Source organism: Colletes gigas, unplaced genomic scaffold (assembly GCF_013123115.1).
Source record: "Colletes gigas isolate AHSC1104 unplaced genomic scaffold, ASM1312311v1 Colletes_gigas_Sc00011, whole genome shotgun sequence".
Lineage (NCBI taxonomy): Eukaryota > Metazoa > Arthropoda > Insecta > Hymenoptera > Colletidae > Colletes > Colletes gigas.
In genome coordinates this window covers 7,012,836-7,035,110 of record NW_025106640.1, presented here as the reverse complement: position 1 = coordinate 7,035,110, position 22,275 = coordinate 7,012,836, and the positions used below count along the sequence as shown (strand labels likewise).

The following is a 22,275-nucleotide window of genomic DNA, read 5'->3' as shown; positions in this document are numbered from 1 at the left end:
TAGCGTTTCAAGTTCGCTGACGATCACCATGAGGGTCCATCTTACGCGCACGCGTGCAACGCCATTTTGGTTCCTCCTGCAAATAATCGTGGAAAATAAAATTAATTTCTGCTTTTGAGAAACGCTCGACGAAGAAAGAGTTCGACCAGCTGGAAAACTTTGCGCGATCTTTATGGCAATAGCCGAGCATCGCGATGGCGCAGTAGGCATCGTGCCGAACGAAAAGTTCGTCGTATTTTCGACCTTGCGTTTTGCACGACGCTTTTAGCGGATATAATCGCGCGGAAACGCGGCTCGCGGACAAAGGTTTCGCTTTCGAAGATGGCGAACCGGAAGCGCGTTAAACTTGAACGCGGCGAACATTTTCGACGATCGGCGATGCTCGTGTTCGTTTTCGTTTTCGTTTTCGCTTCCTCGTCCTCGCTCGTGTTGGTTGCGCCGTTAATTACGCGTTTACGTAACGACGCGATAAAGTATAAAATAAAATATCCAACGACAATCGAGAAATCGTTTCGCGAAACGTTGTATAATTTTCCCTAAGGTATTCCGAGGCAGAACCGTTTCCTTCGCGCCTCGTGTTGCGCAACCCGCACGGAGACGGCTGGAAAAATTTATTAACAATTGAGATCGCTCTTCCACGCGTCGTGAATTAAAGATGATCGAAACTTGGAATTGATTGAAATGCGTATGCGAAATAGGAACACGATTTGGAACCGATTCCGTGACGGAACGTTCGCAGGAAGTGTGGCTCCGACGCGAGGCGTCGCGATGCTATATAAAAAAAAAAAACGCTGGCAACGCGGTTGTAGGACTTTCCTGGTACTGGCTCGGAACGTATTGCTCTTGGCTTTTCCTAGCCAAAATTTCTAATCGAAACGATGAATGACATCGGTGCTATGTACAATGAAGAGCAAAAGCGTAAACGCATCTGGTTTTCTACGATAAATGGCTATACATAGTACAGTAAAATTCTAATTATTCGGCTTAATTGGGTACTTGTACTGTATCTACATATGAAGTAATAAAAACGAGGAATATAATTACAGATCTCTGGCCATGCATTATATTGGCGGTAAAGAATTTTTTTCTCGAAAGTGTTTAGGATTTCGGGGGTATGTATATTCACCAAAAATGATTGCAATTGACCCCTGTATCTAAAAATAATTTTTCCAGAACGATATGAAAATTTTTTTTTCGCCAAAATATTTGTCCGCTTTCCTGAATTTTTTTCTGGAAAATGCGAAGGATTTCGGGGGTATGTGTGTTCACCAAAAATGATTATAATCGAACCCTGAAAGTAAAAATAATTTTTTTAGAACAATTTGAAATTTTTTTTTTTGCCGAAAAATTTAGGCACTTGCTGAATTTTTTTCTCGAAACCAGTTAGGATTTCGAGGCTATATCTATTCATCAAAAGTGATTGTAAGTGACCCCTGCATCTAAAAATAATTTTTTTAGAACGATTTGAAATTTTTTTGTTCACCGAAAAATTTAGGCACTTGCTGAATTTTTTTCTCGAAACCAGTTAGGATTTCGAGGGTATGTCTATTCACCAAAAGTGATTATAATCGACCCCCGGAAGTAGAATTAATTTTTTTAAAACGATTTGAAAATTTTGTTTTCACCGAAAAATTTGTCTACTTTCATGAATTTTTTTCTCGAAAATGCGAAGGATTTCGGAGGTATGTGTATTCACAAAAAATGATTATAATTCACCCCCGCAACTGAAAATAATTTTTTTAGAACGATTTGAAAATTTTTTTTTCACCGAAAAATTTGTCTACTTTCCTGAATTTTTTTCTCGAAAATGCGAAGGATTTCGGGGGTATGTGTGTTCACCAAAAATGATTATAATTAACCCCTGCATCTAAAAATAATTTTTCCAGAACGATTTGAAAATTTTGATTTTCACCGAAAAATTTGTGTACTTTCCTGAATTTTTTTCTCGAAAATGCGAAGGATTTCGGGGTTATGTGTATTCACCAAAAATGATTATAATTAACCCCTGCATCTAAAAATAATTTTTTTAGAACGATTTGAAATTTTTCAATTTTTGCCGTATAATCGGAACATTAATGTACCAGTTTTTTTATTTCCCGATAAACCATTCCTGAGATATAAAATATAAAGCGATACAGAGGTCGACATTCGTACGTTTCGTATTTTTGGACGCGGGGTATCTAAAAATATCTGGCAATACAAAACACCGGAGAAGGAGAGACAAATTTTAGCCGATAGCAATACTTCCACTCTGTTATAGTCAATGACAGCGAGTAAACTAAAACAACACGAGGGCGTGAGTTTGGCTCGAGCGATGCGTGGCGGAAATTTGAGTGGGACGGATTCGAATGGTTGACAGAGGTCGATGCACGAGTTTCGGAGACGGTTTTCTCGAGTTTGTAAGTTCCGCCAGAAAGTCAGATTTTTGTCGAGAGAAAGAAAATATATATATATATGGAACGAGAAACATTTTTCCCCATAAATTTCTCGAAAATTTATTTTAACAAGTGTTCAAAACGATATCCTTCGCATTCGCTAATTCCAATAAATCATACCGAACTTCTAAAATATCTGCAATTCATCTCAGCAAGGTTGATATTAATGTCAGAAGAAATGCATTTACACTTTACAGTCATTAGTCAACGTTCAAGAACATTTGGAAACAGATGGATTAGAGAATATCGTCTACATACAATTATCAAATCTTTCAGAGCGCGAATAAAAACGTTGAAGTTAATTGACGTCGCTTTTAACCAAGCTAGACGAAACCTAAAAATTAACTACGTACAACGTAAAAATACTCGATCTCCAGTGTTTCGCGGAACAAAGATATCAACAAAAGTTACACTCATTTACTATAGAAACGAACCAATTAACTTCGCTCTAGAAAAATAAAAGTAAACAAATCGTGACGAGTACAAATATTAAACCGTACGCGATGAACAAATTAATTAAAGGAAAAAGAAAGTCGAAGAATCTTTCCTACAGATAAAAGATTAATAAAGAGAAACTACGACGAATTAGACCACACGTTAAACTGAAACCGACTTGTACTCTTTCAAAAATTATTGTAGATCAAAACCGTACGCGAACGTTGGTAAACTTACATAAGATTAAGGCTTTACGATTCATGAAATGTACGAGAGGAATATTTTCTCTTCTGTTCGTTCTTCGAACAAAACGAAAAACTTTACCGGAAACGGTACATCTCGGTATTAAGATGAAAGTAAACAAGACAATTATTTTACAGTTTCAAAGTCGCTGGATGAAAATTCGCTGTCGTCGATGACTAATTTACGTTTGCATCCGATCGCGTCTCTTCCTGTTTCTGTCAAAAGGTCTGTCAAAGGAGTCGTTCGCGAAGACCTTCGAGTAGTCGCGTACAACGCGACTATTTCTGTACGAAGAAACCTCGAATGTCGCGTGAAACGTAAATCGTGTAGCGCGAAACGCGGAAAAACCAGTCGATGGACGCGACCGATCGGTCCGCGGGACAAAGTCGAGGAAGACCCTGGGAACGCGAAACCGTTCCGATCCGCGACGACCTTGCACCCAACTCCGATTTCGACAGGATCCAGTACCGGCTGGACGACGGACGCGTTTCGCGCGCGGTTGTTTTCAAACAAAGAGAGGGAATCCGAAACAAAGTAGTCAGCTGATCCGAGATGCATCTCTGGTGGGAGGGCCGAGGCGGCGAGGGCTTAAATAGCACCGCGTGGAGTTCTGCGCGTCAGTACCAGGCAGCGTCACCTGAAACGCTCTCGTTGCGATTCCTCTCGTTTCTCCTCGGAGCGCGGAAAAACCAGAAATACGCGAACTCGTACGTTCTGAATCGGTTTCCCTAAGACGAGGACCTCCATGCGTAGCATCCCGACGGAAAAGTGCATGTACAGGGCTCTTTGTGCACGATCAACGATAACCGGTGCCCGAAACATGATAGTTTCCTGATAGCGGGGGAACGAGTGCTACACAACGCTTCGAGGAGTAACGTTTGACAGATATTTTGTGCTCGAGAGGCATTCGAGAGATTACTGGTTCGCACGGATTATTCGCATTCGGAGAGATGAAACCACCGACGTACAATGACGAACGAGTGCAAGTATCTCAGGAGCAGGGAGAGAGCAACGTGGCCATGGCTGTTTGCGTGCAGTTGGCGGGCCGGGCGATCATCAGGGTGGTTTCCCGTTGCGAGGAGGCACAGGACAATTGCAATCTAGGTATGTTGTCAAAACACGCGATCAACACGCTTAAGAGTAAATTAAAACTTCTTAACAAGTCAACTACAGACGTCAATATAGATCTCTATTGGAAAGAGCAAAGCTGGCCTACATGTTCTCCCTTGAAACTGAAACACTTTTACACATCGACAAATCGCTTTGCTTTCACGATCTAACGCGCGTTACAAAATTACTTTCGATTTTCACCGCGATAGGGTTGCCATCGCAAGTGGTTCGCGCCAAGACACATTTGTGTGTTCGCATTATCGCCAGAAACGCGACGCAAAGAGGTATATTTCCTTCGATGGGTTGGCAACGCGTTAGGAAACCCATCGAGATTACCCTAACGCAAACGTTTGCGCGAACAAGGTAAATAATGCGCATAGCGAGCAACCACCGCGCATTGTTCAACTTATCAGCGACGCGTTATCGCCGTATCGATGACTAAGACCATTCATTTCCCGTACGGGATCGTTACGATTTTACAATCGTTCATCGAAGAAAGAAAGTGCCAGATCGGCCTTGGACGCGTGTAATCACGGCGTTTCAACTCGGTTTCTTTCCGCGGACGAAATCATCGCGCGAGCGAAAGTGTGATACCTCAAACGCGGAAAGATATCGGCGGCGTAGAAAGTACGAAACGCGGAGGAAACAGTTACGTCGATTCGGCGAACAATTCTATATGGTTCGACCGAGTCGATTTCGTCTTTTGTTTCCAAAACGGCGATCGTTGGAGCATAGACAAAAGGTGGAACGGTTTAACGCGAATAGAGCGCGCGTTACAGAGCGACCTTAAGGTACGAACCGTTCAGGTGACTAATAAAATTGGCAATGCGATACGTGTTTCTGGCCGGCCTTGATTCGTTGATTCGACCTGTAACGAGCTCGACTTTCAAACTACTGTCGCGAATTAGCTCGCGTTACGTTGCGTATGGCCGTTTGAAGAGGGACGTTGACACAGGATCGTAGGAGGATCGGTGGTAGTCGATGATCGTTACTTACGTACCACCCCGTACACTCCCAGCCCAAAAATGAAGCACGCGTGATCTGAGGATTTCTTTCTTCTATGGTTATACGTCCGCAGGATGAATCTGCAAAAGAATTATTTTATAATGCAAGGCTCGTATCGTTTTGACGGTGAGTGTACATTGCACGACTCGCTTCCTGATTCAACCCGGAGGAAAGAACGAGTCTCGGGTCCTTGCCTTATCCGTGCACCCGGATAGATTTGTGTCCTTTCTCAATGCCGCCTCGTCCAGCTTTGGTCCCGCGACGACGTCCACGGGGAAACCGTCTGGCAAAACAGTATTCAACAATGAGTTCTCGCGCGGCACCGTGTAAAATTGTTAAAAATAAATACTAGATTTCTAATCGGTAACTGGCGAAAGTCTCGAAGCGGAGAAAACGAGAGCGAGAGGTACTCGGTAGTTACGCTCAAGGCATCACTCTACGTACAAACGCGTGTCTCTGTAATAACGCTCGTTAGCGATCCACGGGAAGAAATGGCTTCGCAATAAGCTTCCAAGTACCCGTCGACCACAGATCCTTTTTGCAAAAGAGACAACGACCGACGGTCACTCTTCGTCCCCGAGCTACCAAGAAATCGAACTACTCCTCGAAGGCTCGACGCGTGCTCCGTGCCATTGCATCAAGTCACAAGTACAACGAATCAAACTAATATTCGGACCCCATATAATTTTTTTTAAAGCAAACAATATGCAATTTCTATTTAGCCCAGAGTGTCCCTGATCTCCGTTCCATCGAGTCAAGTCACAAGTACAACGAATCAAACTAATATTCGGACCCCATATAATTTTTTTTTAAAGCAAACAATATGCAATTTCTATTTAGCCCAGAGTGACCCTGATCTTAGATCCTGATCTCCGTTCGATTGAGTCAAGTCACAAGTACAACGAATCAAACAAATATTCGGACCCTATATAATTTTTTTTAAAGCAAACAATATGCAATTTCTATTTAGCCCAGAGTGACCCTGATCTGATTTGATCTGTATTTTTGAGGGGTCAGATATCGTGTTGGGACTTGAGATTTTAGTTCAGTAAACGCATCGAAAGTGTCGTAACGATTCGTACGCAATATACCAAGCGATAACTAGATGTTGGTCGGTGCACGTAACAGGTAGAGGTGTTCCTCGCCGGCGGCTCGTGCATCAATTCGAATAAAAGTGAAATGCTTAGTCGGGGTTCTGGCATAGATAATCGGTCGGATAAACATTGCGTTGCACAACTCGTGTCCGGTCTTTGTTCCTTGCCGGTGCACCGATTCGAGGTGGTCGCGTGGCTCTGCGAGCGGGGATTCCCCGTTAAAAATTAGCCCTGAAAGCAGTTTCGATACCGTATTAAAATAAAACAGAATCGCTTCGTCTAACAAAAATAGTCTACGTGAACGAGTTTTAGTTTGAGCCGCCGTGAGTCAACGGTCCATCACCAGGGAAGATCTCTTGCACGTTTTGGAGGCATACGCGTACAACGAAAGGTCAATCTCGGAATAGTGAACTGCCACGGGGCCTTGGCAGCGTAAATACGCACGCTTTGCATGCCGCGCGATAGTCGTTCCTTCTTCCTGATCCTTTTTACATGTATTCGCAACAAAGCCCTGCTGAATTACTCATTCGTTGCGTCATTTGATTATTTCTCTTATTGCCGTCGCGGCTATTCGAATTCAACTCTTGTTTTACATAAAGTCTATCAGTCCCTTAGATAAAACTTACGACGTATATGCGAGAAGAAAGCGAACTCACCGAGAAAATAGCTCTTCCTTGCGTTCTATGTTGTGCATCAGATCGTCTCATAAATCGTGTCGTACATAAACACAATTAACGTTATAAATGACCCAGTGCTTTATCGAGTGATTCAACCTGCACTTTGGTCGTTCGGTCCGAGCGTTGGCCTGGAAAAAAAAATAATTATATTAGTACACGTTCAACGCGAATAGATAGGTTATAAATAAATTTGTTTGGTCAGAGGTGGCTGAATTTCTGGTTTCGATTTAAGTACCGACAATAATTTCGTACCTGCAACGCACAGCAAGATTGGGTTCCTTCGTATCGACGCGGTAAAACGCGCGTGTATGCGACTCGTGATACGTGAATACAGGTACGCGAGGCGCCACCATGTATGGAAACGTAACCTTAAATGGTAACTTGTCGCCGAAGCCATTTACTACTTTATTGCAAAAAGTCATCGTCACTGTCAATACATACAGTAAAACATAGTCGGTTAGCCCGCTCGGTTAATAACGTTGGCATTCTCACGATGCGACGCGTTTCGGCGTAATAAAAAGACGCTACGCGGTATTCGACGGAAAAAAGGCGGTTCTTCGCGGTCGAAACTTTTCAAGCGTTCGATACCGTACGAACATTTCAAACAGTTACGTTATCTTGTATTTATTTAAACAACTATATCTTACCTATTATGCGGTTAACAATAAGGAAGACTCACAGATCGAATTTGCGTAGAAATATTCTTAACGATGAAAATCGCGAACCGTTAACTGGAACCGAATCGAAGGAAAGCGCGACCAGTATTGGAAGCGACGGCGCAGGCGTAACAAAGATGGCGGCCGAGAATCTAGCGCGGTATCAAACAAGCGAATGTCCCGCGTCTACTTTCACACTTTTGAAATACGTCCAACGTTATTTTCCAATTCTTTAAAATTAAAATTGAAAATTTACAAGGCGCAGCGACCGTGCCAGAAGTATAATTATCTGTGTAAACATGCAAGTGCGAAGAAAGTCTTAAAAAAGAATTATCGTTCTGCGTCCCGTTCTCGCGAAGCGTGAACTTCCGGAAAGTAGAATGAACGTCAAGGCCGGTGAACGGATCCTATTTATTCCTGATATTCGTCGAAAATAAATGTTCCGCGATAGGGTGGCTAGACGGCGGATCCGAGAACTCGTAGCGATTTCAGTCTGCCTTGGCAAGATGGCGAACGCCGTCACGAGAGTCGTGTTACGCTGCGAAGAAGCACAGGAGAACGAGAGCCTTGGTAAATTGTTTTTTACAAACGATACGAAAAATTAATCGACCGGGCTACCGGTACTCCGTTTCTGATCGAAATATGCGCTTGATCTCTTTCGATTCGTTGTTCCGCGCGATGATACTTTGATCTAATTTGTGACCTACTTTTTGCTGCTACAGGTGTAATCGCGGGTTTTATAAAAAAAAACATTGTGTATGCTGTTTAAATGTCAAACATCGTTGGTAGACCTTTCGTTCAACGCGAAGGGATACAGAGTATATTAAATTAACGTTGTCACGACCAGTGCTCCGAAATTGAACATTTCAGTAATTATGCTCGCGTAATATTGATACACTGACCTACTTCTACAGCTGATCTGTTAAAAGCACAATATGACGTAGCGCCGTATTTACGATTCGATCGCGACAATTACGTGGGAACACTGTTTTCCACAATACGCAATTTGCAATGTTATTTTTTAATTACTGTTGCAGATTTGTCGGAATGCCAATTAATGCAGGTACCTGATGCAGTATATCACTTAATGAGACACACGGAATTGAAAAGATGCGATCTTTCTGGGAACGTGATAACAAAAATTCCACCAAAATTTGCAGTGAAATTTTCATTAATCACCGGTAAGTCTGACAGTGTAACATACAAGCTGTTTCTTTCACGTTGCACATTCTAAGCTAAGAATATCAAGGATTTAAAACTCGTGTTCGTTTCCTCCTTGCTATCAGTAATTTTTTATATATTTTGCTGTAGTATAAACAGGTAATTGTTTCCAGAACTGAACCTGAGTCACAATCAAATGAGCAAGCTGCCAGAGGAACTCGCCGAGTTGCAAGCTTTAGAGAGGCTGAACATTTCGCATAATACCTTCATTGCTTTGCCACCTGTTACTTGTCGGATACCACAGCTGAAGCACCTGCATGCCAACAACAACTCTATCATCGGTAGGTGTCGTAAGTCTTTGTTATGCAAGAAGGCGTTTCGGTTGCTCGAATCGCTTGATCCAATTTAAACGATTATATCAATGTCTAAATCTCGACGCGTTCGTTCCTCAGACGTAGACATCGAGAGACTGAGGCACGCTCCAGTTTTGGAATTTATTGATCTACAAGCTAACCCGCTCACGCCCAGAATGCACGATCTTCTCGGCACCTTGACCCGGATTCGGATCGAATTGACGCCCAGACAGGTCGAGGAATGGGAAGATCTTACTATCTGAGGCGGGTCCACGCCGCATGGAGAACAATCAAATCTGCCAAAGGGGCGGATCGTCGAATATTCGTCCTGCGTGGACGTAGTTTGCTTCCGTTTATCTTGACTGAGATGGTTCAAGGAGTTCGCGAACGAATCGTTTCCGCGAACCATGAACGAACAGCAAGTATTTTGTACAGTGACTGTATATGATCCAACCGACAACGTGGCGCGGGCGATAAAGCAGGAAAAAACCGTACCACCTCGCCGGAAAGCATATAAACTCTTTGTAACTGACGTTCCTCGCGGTCAGTACTTAACAGCAAAGACTTGCCGGGTACCTGGAAACTTTCTGCATTGATCTCGTGAATAACCGATCGTCGCTTCCTCTTCCCGTTTTATACCGTGTGTTTTCTCTTTTTTTTTTCTAGATTTTATTCGGCCGCTCGCACGTTTGGCCGCGCACCGCTGTGATTGATGTACGCGCGTTGCATCGCGAGCCGCCGATCCAACTTATTACCATAATTTATACTAACTCCGTACAAGTATCCTGTAAATTTAAGATACGTTTTATTATTTTTTATGCGTGGACTTGACATATTGCGACATATTGTGTATAATCAATCGTGCGACTGCCAATGTACGGGCGATCGACTGCTGACATACTCGCTACAAACGAGCCGTCACTTTAATTTTATAAACACACACACACACACATACACAAAAAGAGAGAGATTTATATAAAGAGCATAATCCAGGTATAATTGTCGATTACGTGAGAATTGACAGCTTTTCTGTGTTTAGATTATGTATACGTATAGGCTTGCAAGGGAACTTTGCAAGAACGTTTATATTTAATTTATATCTAGCTATGTGTACATGCACAATACACATCAGAATGTATTACTCTGTATTTTTGATCTAGTCAATTGTCCGCGAAATGTTGCAATATACTTTACGAAACACAATCCCCTGTTTTTATTCTCTCAAACGCACCCTCCTTTCTATCCATTGAAAAAGTGTTAAGTGATGTTATCTGTTTTGCGTGTAGGTTCGGCACAGTAGTCGCATAAAATAACCAAATGCAATACATTGGTTTAGTACCTATATTTTTTCAATATTAATAATAATAATAATAATAATAATAATTAAACGTATAATGAGTCACAGAGTTAATTATCTACAATACTTGTTCATGGATATAAAATCACAAAATATACATAGAATGGACGCGGTTTAATGTTAAGAATTAAGGTAGACATACGGACTTTCTTTCCTTTTTTTTTTTCGTTACTTCTATCGTTACCTAGCGATTCCCGTTTCACTCTCGCAAAGTGATTGTAACAACACGTGTTAACAATCGGTTTGCACCAGCAAAAAGTTCATTCCCGGTCGAAGTCGTTTGCTGCGCATGAAAAGTGACTATCGGCTGTTATCGATTCTCAGGCGTATCGACCGTCTCGCGACCTAACGATAAATACAAAAAAGAAAAACGTCCTCCGTGGGTCGCGCGCGCGCTGGCATGGCCATTCGAAACGCAGCAATGCTTAACGATAAAATTGTATACGTCGTTCGCAGCGAATAATCACGGCGAACAAACTGGCAGCAGCTACGGCAGAGGCGAGGGCCACCGAATTATCTCTTTCATTTAATTTGCGTATTTGTGTATCTTATATACCGAAGCTACATTCCTTTTTTTTAATGAGTGATTATAGTATCATATATATAATTATATACATATACATAGTTTTTTTAATACGCGATAATATATACGACTAAACGATCTCGATACATCGCAATCGAATCTAGGACGAATCTAGGCATCAGTAACGGCGGTAGCTGGAACTTCACCTCCAAACGCGAGGAAACAGCGGCGTTTTTTTTTTAAAGAAAATAGCAAACGCCGTTGTTTCCCACATGCCCACGCGTATGAAAAAGCAAACACCGTCGCTTCGCGCGATACGTCGAATCTGGCACTCGCACACGTACCACTCGCTCCCATTCTTCCTCCCATATCCCTTGCAGTATGTACACAAATGTATCCTAACTAAATTCACATCCAGGCAACACCATAGAAAACGAAACTTGGCCGACCAATGTTCGGAATCTACTTGCTGTACAGAGCACCGACCTAATCACCTTCCATTTACGGTTAAAACAAACACGTCGATTAATGAGCTAACACAACGATAGAAAACAATAACGACTCGAAGTAAATTGTAAAGTAGCGGCACCACGCTCCTCGTCGCCGGCAAAGCCAAGAAACGCAGAAAAAAAATAATAGATTTCCGTCATCGTGTCCGTACCCGTGTTTTACTTTTACGAGACGTTACAGTTTCTTGACCCTCGGCAACGATCGTGAGTCTTCTGCTTTACAATCGAGTTGATACCATAAAAAAAAAAAATAAAAATAAGGTAGATAAAAACTCGTGCAGGTTACAACAATCGCAATTTCTGTGTGACGTGTAGGCGGAGCACATATTACATAGATGAAAACTAGTCACTTTCTTTAGTAGAGCTGCAAATTGTTCGCTTGTGCACGACTAAAGTACAGAGGCACATTTCCAGGGTCCACCGAAGCGATCGGTGGGGGCGTGCTTTTTTTTCATAGAAAACTGTACCGTACTTCAGCAAATATCGAACGGCGCGTACGATCGAACCCTTTCAACGGTCGGACGTAACGTCACTCTAAATAACCGTACCGATCTTTTATATCCTATTCGGAATTAATTAAGTTCAGGTCAGCGATCGATTCACTCGACGTAACCCAGATCCCGGAACGTGAAACGGCGTTTTACGTTTCTTTATCCATGTTCGATAAGCTGATGGAAAAACCGAGGAAAGTGTGTTGGGACGTAATTGACTAAACGTAACCACGTTGGCACATATTAATAATCTTCGTTCGAAAATCGTCCATTAACGTTTAGGCCCACGATTTAACAACGGAATATCCCCGAAATCCTGTGCCGATCGACCAACACATGACCCTCGACTGGTAGAAATCACGCAAGATCGCTATCTTTTATCGTCCAATGTACCGTATTGAACCAATAGCATCAATGACCTTCCTCTTTGAAGCTTTCCACTTCGTGATTGTTTAACGTCCTAAGAGAAGTGGCTAAGTGTTATAGAGATGACACTCTATGTAAGATGTAGGTACAAAGCCCTCGATCGGTTGAGATATACGTCGTACGCGCGTCCAGCCATCCCCTTGATCTAATTCGATCATGTACAACTCTTCTCCATCGTACATAGGTATGGAACCTTCGCTGGTCGCTAAAAACACAAACGTGCGATTTACATTTGCCCCAAAAACGGTTCTGACTTAACACTTTACCGACCGGTAGCCTATTAATCGACATTTTACCGACCGATAGCCGATAAATCAGTTTTTTTACCGGTCAACACTTTACCGACCGGTAGCTTATTAAACGGTTGTCATGAAAATAAAAAATATCACTGGATTTAATTACCCTGTAATTACAGAAAGAGAACAATATAGTAACCACTGTCGCAAAGTTTCATTTAACATTCCTATAAGTACAAGAAAAAGTAGATATATAATCTAGGATCAATCGGTACCGGTCGGTAAAGTGTTAATAGCAAATAACGAGGCTTCTCTCTAAAATAAAAAGATTCGACACAGTCTTTTGTTCGGAAACAACAATGGACGTCTGTCGTACAATACGCTAAATACTGAGTCGAGTAACACACGTACCATCGAAAGGATAAAGAGCCCTACACGTTCCCAATGGTGGTTGAGCATCGATCTCGTCGACATAATACTCCTCGCCGCCGCTACCAGGAAGAGACGTCCTCGATTCCCCAAGGCCAGATTCCGGGCTATTCGTGGAACTGTGCATCAGTACCGTAAAGCGAAAAGCGTGTCTAATTGGTCTAGTTTAAAAATTCTGATTCTGTGTTTAGATGAGTTCGGAAACTCATCGTTATCGCAACGATTCCTCCGTTAACAAGGAGACGGGGGGAAAAAAACAGAGGTGATAGAACCGTTCGCCTCGAGGATCCTGAGCAGTAGTCCGCAAAACAAATATCGTCGATTAAAAGCTTACCCGTGCGTGGGTTGAGGGGTGCCCGGAGCGCTCTTCTTGTGCGTCGGTTGATTGGCGTTCGCGTTGCTCACGCTGGAATCGGACGCTGATCTTGAAAGACTCTCCTCCCCACCCGAGTGACTGGATCTTCTTGAGCTCAACGGCCTCGTTGCGGATCCGTTGCTGGTCGGTTTCCGTGGCGCTTGACTGGGACTGGAAAATTTTCAACCGTACAATACAACGCTGCCGGGCTAAGTAGATCGTGACAGACGATTGAAACGTCAGCAAGGTCACCTGGATAAACTGACGCCGGCGCGCATTGCTTCCTCGAGATAACCTTGGAACTTTGCCAGCTCCGCGCCGAGTTTGTCCAGCTTGTTGCCCGATTGGTTCAATTGACCCTCTATACTCATTGGATCGCCCAACGCCGGATTCTGTTCGTACACGCCCTTCATCTTCATCAAACCGTCCCTGGCCGCCGTTTCCTGTTGAATCTTCGCCTGTATTTCGTCGAGCCTTTGTTGCAATCGCTTTTTGCGCTGGTTCGGCGGCAAATCGCTGCAGTCCTCCTTCGCCCCGTCGCCATACCCAGGCACGTTATTCTAGAATTGTTTCGATTAAGTACCAGTATCTATCGGTAACGCACGATCTATGAATGATTTAAGTATATGCGATGGAGAACAAAGGAGAAGAAAGCACGCGACGATTACAGGTACAATACAATGTACGAATTAAGTCTACGTCACGGTTGAATGTTAACGAGAACGTAAAATCAAGGTTTGCCAATGTTATATGCCTCACTATCACGAGCATACTGATCGAACCGGAGACCGAACGAAACTGTTTACGCTTTTCGTTGGTTCTCATGTATAGAGGTAGCTTTTGTTTACGGTTTCGTTCGACCTCAAGGTTCGAACTATCGACGAAATAAAATATAGGTTCGACTCGAGCGTATACAGGCACTTGTTTTTCGAAACTGTGATCCCTACACGAGTTATCGGACCTTGGACAGTTTTGGTAAACAATTGCCCGGTTACGCGCGACTATTTATGCAGAAATTTTGTACACATAGCAGAGAAATTACGTGAAAACCTCTAGACGGTTCTCGATATTCTGGTAAGAACTGTCAAACAAAAGACAATGGGCGATTGTAAAGAGAAGGACAGACCTTTAAAGCTATGCACGCCTCGATCAACTTCTGTCGTTCGCATGAAACAAATTCCAAAAGCGTATCATTCAGCGCATGAATCGGTAAACGATCTCAGGCGATAGCGTTGAGTAAAAACTCAGTTCCCTTTCTGTTTTTAACACATTCACTGCCTCGACAACAGTACATCTACTATATTAAAAGTATTATACGAGTTCAAAGTGCTAGTCACGACCACCATGGCAGTCAATGTGTTAAGGGGGTATTTCGATCTAGAATTTTGAAAAAATTTGTAAAAATAGAGGCTTGAATATGTTTGATTTTTTTTTTATAATGTTTTACATGACATCTCAAGATCTAATAGGTCGATTGACTTCAGACTTGTATAGAATGGTAATACATGTTGTAAAAATTAGGCTTAAAAATTGTAGACTTTCCAAACCGGAATACCCTCCTAATTTCGTCATACGTGAAACGTTCAAAGACTCTTTCGAGCCTCTGAGTCTTTACTCGACCGAGAGGATACATCTAACGAGTGGCAATCTCTCGGTACAGTTGGATGCAGAATAGATATATATGCTGGTGTTGCACACATTGGCAGGCGAGCAAGCGATCCATAACGTACTTACTAAGCACAATTGTATCCAAATTCATAGTCCACAGGTGATCGGAAACAAGAGACCACAGGCAGATCGAACCATCCACCAAATTAATAAAAAGTACAGAAGAAAGATAAGTTATGCTTGCCTCGCGGTTAAACGACGCGTACATTTATTACGATCGACGTGACCGGGCAAAAAAGTGGAGAAAGAACGTCGTACATGTTTCACAGAGAAAAAAAAAAAAAAAATTAAAATACGAATGGCTATGATTTGAACAAGTCGACGGATACCAATTGCACGGTATATGTTACACATGCCTCGAAAAGTCTGTGTGCACGTTACAGGCCTGCCGACCGACGACGATGCAACTGTGCGTTGGAAAACAACAATACAAAAAGAAAAAAAAAACACGAAAAGACAAGAGGGACCGTTTCGTGCATGTCGTAAACTATATCTTGTTCTTACTCGTGTTTTGACATTCTTGGCGAGACAGAGAGAGAGAGGGTGTAATTGGGATGCTCACAGTAATGTCCGTGATACAATTGGAAACTACGATCGTTTCTGGCGCGTACGAACAACATTTACCTTGTTGCTACTGAATATCCCGAAAATCCCGACCCTCTTTTTGATCTTGCCGCCGGAAACGGTGCCCTTCACCGTCAAATGGTGATTGTGTATCGGCTGCATCACCGGCTGCGACAGCTGACTATTGCTGTCGTACGTTTTAGCCACGGATAGATCCTCGAACGGGAAATCGCCCGGCGGTTGGAAACCGCTCTTGTAACGCTCGATCACCAGCATCGTGTCTTCTTTCTCGTTGATCACGTTCGCCGCTTTCTCGATACCGCCCAAACACTGGGCGATTATCGGCGCCACCGCTCGTTCGATTTCCACAGACTTCAACATATAGTTTCGCATGTTCTTTATCCGTTTCTCGTCCAGCTCCTAAAAACAAAACGATATCCGTTAGATTCGAGTCGATAAAACAGTCTTAACACTTTGACGGCCGCTGTCACGTATACGTGACTTCGCCAGCTAGAAGACGTTGGCCACTGTCACGTGTGCCGTGATCTACTGTATCAGTCGCCATTTTATTGTTACGTTTGTTGAAGTTACATTTATAATTCCTTGTAATAATATTCCTAGCATCTTCGTGCATTTCACTTTGGTCTACAATATCAGTGGTGGCCATTAACACTAGATTGCCCAAGGAAGTAATTTTGACTGCTTTTTAATTTCAATTAAAAAAACAATTATGTATGTAATGACACAATTTCTTAGAATTTTGTGACTTTTTGTACAACATATAAATACGTTTATTAATAATTGTAGTTACCTCCCCCCTCCTTCATTTCATTATATTGCCCAGAAGCAGTAATTTTGACTGCTTGGGAAATTTTAAATAATCAAATGACTCTTATTTTTGAATCGAGTAAATTTCTTATATGACCAGTTTGGCTCTATATTGAAATAACAGTTTTCATTTGTTTTTCGATTACCAACACATGATAACATACAAGTAAGTGATAAATTGTCGATTTGATATATAATATAATAAGCTAAAGTAGTACTTGTTATTCGAATCTTTATGCAGTGATAATTGTAATCTAACAAGTTGTTAAATTCATAATATTAAAACCTAATATTAAAAATTAATTTTAAACAAATTTTTTTACACACTAGTTATTCTTTCACAATGTAGTCATTTTGACTGCCTTTAGGCAATATAGGTATATACTAAGTTTCAGTCTTTCCAATGTTAAAGTGTTAAAATTAAAAGGCCATCGAGTCGCGATGAAAAAAAAAGAAAGAACTACCTGAAGGTGTTGAAACACTTCTGGCATGGCCGTGTGATAGTGCAGCGTCTGCATGTCGTTTGTTTTCTGCAATTGATTCGCGTACTCCGTCTTGGCCTCCTCGCTCTGTTGTGTTTTCAACGTCATGTTCATCCTCTGTTTCTCGACCTGGAAATATCAAGGAACGATGAATAAATCTGTACAGAGAGCTATTTCTCGCGTTATCTAAAAATGTTTCGATTCGAGAGATCGGAAGGTTAAAGGTGACGTGGGATTAATATAGTGGAAAGCGACGTACTTCCGCCCTCGAAAGATTAAGATCCGCGTCCGCCCTCTGATAATTCTCGACGGACCTTTCCGCCTCCCTGAATGCCTTCTCGTAGGCCTTCCTGGCGCGTTCCAGATTCCCGATCTGACCGGTCAGGGTCGTCATCAATCTGGCGCCCTCTTGAAGGTACTTTTTACGATCCTCCTTGAAGTCTTTCACGAGGATGTTCAACTCCCTCAACACGTTCGCCTGAAGATTCTCCGCGATCACTTCTCTCTGACCCGCCTGATCGTTCACCTCGTTCAATTCCATCTTGAATGCCCGACAGGGGCTGTACCTGCACGTGGACAAATTTAAGTAGAGAACATTTCAGCCATGGAAACGAGTGATTTCGGGTATTCGTTGCCACGACACGGAAATACGGATCGTATATCGTGGCTATCGAGTGGCTAAATTGGTCCGCGGTTTGGGCCCGTTGGAACGAAATATTGAAAATATTTTCGACCATAAAGGGTCAAAAGGGCCCGTTGAATCGCGGCGAGAACATCGATACTCGTTTCAGCCATGAAAACGAGTGATTTCGGGTATTCGTACGACGCGGAAATACGGACCCGAATATAGTGAGTCGAGTGGCTAAATTGGTCCGCGGTTTGGGGCCCGTTGGAACGAAATATTGAAAATATTTTCGACCATAACGACGAAATACGGACCGAATATTGGGACCTGTTGAAACGAAATATCAAAAATATTTTCGACCATAAAGGGTCAAAAGGGCCCGTTGAATCGCGGCGAGAACATCGATACTCGTTTCAGCCATGAAAACGAGTGATTTCGGGTATTCGTACGACGCGGAAATACGGACCCGAATATAGTGAGTCGAGTGGCTAAATTGGTCCGCGGTTTGGGGCCCGTTGGAACGAAATATTGAAAATATTTTCGACCATAACGACGAAATACGGACCGAATATTGGGACCTGTTGAAACGAAATATCAAAAATATTTTCGACCATAAAGGGTCAAAAGGGCCCGTTGAATCGCGGCGAGAACATCGATACTCGTTTCAGCCATGAAAACGAGTGATTTCGGGTATTCGTACGACGCGGAAATACGGACCCGAATATAGTGAGTCGAGTGGCTAAATTGGTCCGCGGTTTGGGGCCCGTTGGAACGAAATATTGAAAATATTTTCGACCATAACGACGAAATACGGACCGAATATTGGGACCTGTTGAAACGAAATATCAAAAATATTTTCGACCATAAAGGGTCCAAAGGGGACCGTTGAATCACGGCAAGAATATCGATTTCAGCCACGAAAACGGGTGATTTTGGGTATTCGTTGCAACAACGCGGAAATATGAACCGAATATCGTGACTATCGAGTGGTTAAATTGGTCCGCGATTTGGGGCCTGTTGGAACGAAATATCGAAAATATTTTCGACCATAGGGGGTCAAAGGGGACCGTTGAATGGCGGCCCACGCGAACGAATGCGAGACGAGAAAAGAAGCGCGCTGGGCCGTAGGCGCGAACCGACCGAGTTACTGAACTTATAAAGAGATCCGCCCACGCCTTCAGATAAGAGATTAGCTACTGTTTTCCGTCGTGACGCGCACGGAATGGCAAAGAGCCGTACGCGACAGAATTTTTCCTTTCTCGGGGCGTTCACTTTCCGCTTCGAGACGTTGGGATCTCTGCGGTGTAATATCACGAATTTCCATATTTCGTTCGATGAAAAACGGTAACCCCAACTTTGTCTAATTCGGAATTTTACAGAGTTACGAATTTTACCAAAGATTCAAACTATGGGATATTTGACTTTTGGTGGAATCGGGAAACGACCCGTTATAGAAATCAGCTGCGACCGACTGGAAGCATATCGGTCCCGGAACAGAGAGAATATCAGAAATCGATGTTCGGGAAAGAAACGAGGAACGCAAAAAGTCCGGGGGAATTCCATCGGGGAAACGAGGCGTGTATTCTTTCCAGAGATCGTTTGTCTCTGGACGGAGATCGTCTATTAAAATGCAATTTATGCGTCGGGCCAGGAAAACAAAACGACGCCATCTTTGTATTTCGAGCGTACGCGAAACGAACGAAAGAAACGGTGCTTTCTAAATTTTTTTTAAAAACTGAATAACTAAACGAATAATTAAACTGAATTAATAACTAAACGTTTGAATAATTTTTTAAACGGGAATTATTTTGAAGGATTTATTCGCGTCGGGGAGCGCATCACTGCCGAGCCGTGGATCCGGTATTACGCCTGAACGTTGGCTCATACTCACTGATAATCCTCCTCCTCCTTCTTCTTGGGTTGATAGCTCTTCACGAGACGTCTGCAATCAAAAACGAAACGAGATTACCGATGCACGTGCATCGTACGTACCGCGAGAAATATTGCGCGGGCTGACCATCTCTGGACGATGAATAATTTGCCGGTAAACGTTGGAGAGGAACGCGTCGTGTAAACGTTGTCTCCTTTTTCGGTACGAGACGTTGTTCTCGTGGTTCGAATCTCGGTCGAACGACGGGACGAAGCGAAAATGGGAACAGTTCGAAGTGAGAAAAAAAAAAGAAAGAAAAAGGAAACGTTACGCGGTGAATTACGGTTTCCGTGAAACGGACTGGCATTTTTCGAACATCGATGTTACGAATCGCGTTTAGTCATCCGCGGGACGAGAAAACAACGGACCGAGTCATTCTGCGTTCGAAACGACGGGGGCCACGGGCGAGCGATAAATGTGTGTCGACTTCTAAATACACTATCATCCGGAAGTTGACGTGTCCTTGATACCAGATCAACCATACGTTGCCAGTTCCGAGCCGCGCGCCGAAGCTGGAAAATGTACGGCGATTTCTAAAATACCCGGCTCTTTGTAAACCGCGAATCAAGTTCACGTGTGCTCGTAGATTCTCAATCCTAAAACCAAAGAAGCTTGGAACGTAATTATATACGAGTATTGGTACTCTCGTTTATTCGTATAACAATTTCAATTTGTGGGGGGGGGGTCGACTTGCACAAACTTAGAAAAACGCTTGGCGAAGTTGTCCTCGACAATATGGCCGCCGCTGTGCGTGCAAGTTATTTTCGAGTCTGCTCGAGAGCTCTGGCTTTCGCTAGGTCTGGGTTAATATCCAAAACATGGGACAGCTGGTTTCTGGGTCAACACGAGAGTTCCCCTTTCCACGCCATGCCTGGCTGTCTAAAAACTGCGAAAGCTATTTTCCAGGGATACGGTGAGGGTCCCCCCCCCTTCAAGCTTCGATCGTTGCCCCGAAAATTAACGCGGTCATTACGGAGCGGGAAAGTGTGTTTCTCTTCGATAACGAGTGATAGGGGAAAACTAGCCTAAATCCTTCGAGGGGATATTGGAAGTCGAGTGCTTGCGAGAGAAACGGGTCCCTCTGGCGGCGAGTACGGGAAGCAGTTGTACGTTTCCATAGTTTCTTACGGAAGAAACTTTTAAGTCTACTTTGGGGTTCGTTTAATAACGAGTAGTTTCTATACTCGATTAATTTTCTCTACGAAATTTTGCACGATTTATTTGCAACAATATTGCAAAAAAGTGCAAAATTGATGAACGTCTGCCATTGTCCTTTGCTTCGATGGATGGGAAGGTCGAACGCAAATGGGTGGATCTAGTTCCTCCGCGACGGAACGCGCTAATTACTCCCCCCCAGTGAAACTAGGAGATACCGAAACGGTCTCGATTCGAAGAATGTTGCACTTGCGCCGTTCGGAATGCGTCTAATGAAAATCAACGGCGCAACGAGGGAAACTGCCGCGCGGCAAACGGTACTCCATTTGTACGAGTAACACGGGCATGTATCGTTGAAATTACGGCGCATTAAGGCCCGGGGAACGTGCTCGTGATAATTTATATGCAGTGGAACGAACGTGCCCGGGATAGACGTAAGCGACGAGCACGCGGAATCATTCGCCGGGTTCACACGCGCGTACCGATTAAGGGACAACGATAACGTTTCGCGATAATTAAGTAACCAGATTCGAAACGCAACGTGCGATCAAAGACCACAAAGTAACGCTTAAACTATCGTCCGATTCATAGAAAGTATCGGATCGTACGGTAAGTTCACAGTTCTTTGTGTTATTTGAATAAAAAAAAAAAAATTTTTTTTACAGGTTTACCACGCGCGGTAGCATCGACGTACGGATAACATGCTTTCGGGACACCCGTTAGAACAAAAGTGTGCAACAGTAGACGGCATTCACGAGACAAACAAGGGGGCCCTTTAATACAATATTACTCCGGCTACATCTTGCGTCCGTGAACTCATGGGGTGCGTGAGACACGCTCATTATACAGGATGTCCCATTGAAATCGTTAACCTCGGATACTCCGCCCTTTGTTAATTTATGAACAAAAGAAAAAGCGACGTGCACGTCAAGGCTGGAGAGCGTGCACGACGCGACCGCGACGATAAATCCTCTATGCACGCGCTCGCGACAGGTGATTCCGATTGATAATGAAAACCCCCCCGGGTTCGAGACGCTTCTTACCTGAGCTTCGCGGCGTACTCCACCTCGATGGCGCATCGGTCGCGAATAAAGTGGCCATACCTTTCGAGGAACTCTATCCCTTTTTGCGTGTGCAGGGATAGATTCTCGAACTGGTCCTGCAACGAAAACAAAACGGACAAATTGAACGACGGGTAACCTTTTACGTTTTTCAGATCGTAACACGCTTATTTCCGTTACGATTTCGTTAAATTTCTTCTCGAGCGCGGGACAAAATGGCGTGTGTGTCGGTTCGCGACTCGCGGATGCACGTCCCGTGTTCGTCGACGTCTGCCAAGAGAGAACGAGACGGGCAATTTTTTTCGATCGCCAGAGACGAGCGGAGTCGTCGACTGAGAGAACCTATTGGCACACGTACGCTGCCCGTCCTACCCGGGACAATGAGCGGGTTTCGCAACGCTGTAACGGCCGGTGGAAAGATTTCTGACCGTTTAGCGGCTCGCCACGAAAAGTGAAACTGGACTCCG

At 43.4% G+C, this 22,275-nt stretch overlaps 2 protein-coding genes across 8 annotated transcripts in view; one reads left to right on the top strand and one right to left on the bottom strand.

The window, feature by feature from the left end:
• Positions 1-3,523: 3,523 nt before the first annotated feature.
• On the top strand, positions 3,524-10,151 carry LOC122398487 (leucine-rich repeat-containing protein 20). 2 transcript variants are annotated; one of them, XM_043398388.1, is made up of 4 exons: positions 3,524-4,217; positions 8,693-8,836; positions 8,990-9,157; positions 9,269-10,151. In XM_043398388.1, exons 1-4 carry the CDS (start codon positions 4,064-4,066, stop codon positions 9,430-9,432), a joined length of 630 nt encoding a protein of 209 aa, XP_043254323.1. In that variant the 5' UTR covers positions 3,524-4,063; the 3' UTR covers positions 9,433-10,151. The 2 variants fall into 2 exon arrangements, with proteins under 2 accessions (XP_043254323.1, XP_043254324.1); XM_043398389.1 differs by lacking the exon at positions 3,524-4,217 and adding an exon at positions 7,968-8,225.
• Positions 10,152-10,502: 351 nt separating this feature from the next.
• Positions 10,503-22,275, bottom strand: part of LOC122398483 (formin-binding protein 1-like) — a 36,430-nt gene continuing 24,657 nt past the window's right edge. For 3 of the 6 annotated variants that reach the window (XM_043398373.1, XM_043398370.1, XM_043398372.1), the window contains exons 2-10: positions 21,791-21,906; positions 19,554-19,604; positions 17,297-17,603; positions 17,020-17,166; positions 15,788-16,147; positions 13,748-14,055; positions 13,475-13,666; positions 13,123-13,259; positions 10,503-12,680 (exon numbers count right to left, since the gene is read on the bottom strand). In XM_043398373.1, coding sequence (XP_043254308.1) covers positions 12,523-12,680; positions 13,123-13,259; positions 13,475-13,666; positions 13,748-14,055; positions 15,788-16,147; positions 17,020-17,166; positions 17,297-17,578 — 1,584 coding nt within the window. In that variant the 5' untranslated portion in view covers positions 17,579-17,603; positions 19,554-19,604; positions 21,791-21,906 and the 3' untranslated portion in view covers positions 10,503-12,522. Of the gene's footprint in view, positions 12,681-13,122; positions 13,260-13,474; positions 13,667-13,747; positions 14,056-14,621; positions 14,652-15,781; positions 16,148-17,019; positions 17,167-17,296; positions 17,604-19,553; positions 19,605-21,790; positions 21,907-22,275 lie in introns of all 6 variants that reach the window. The other 3 variants (XM_043398369.1, XM_043398371.1, XM_043398374.1) reach the window with 3 other exon arrangements.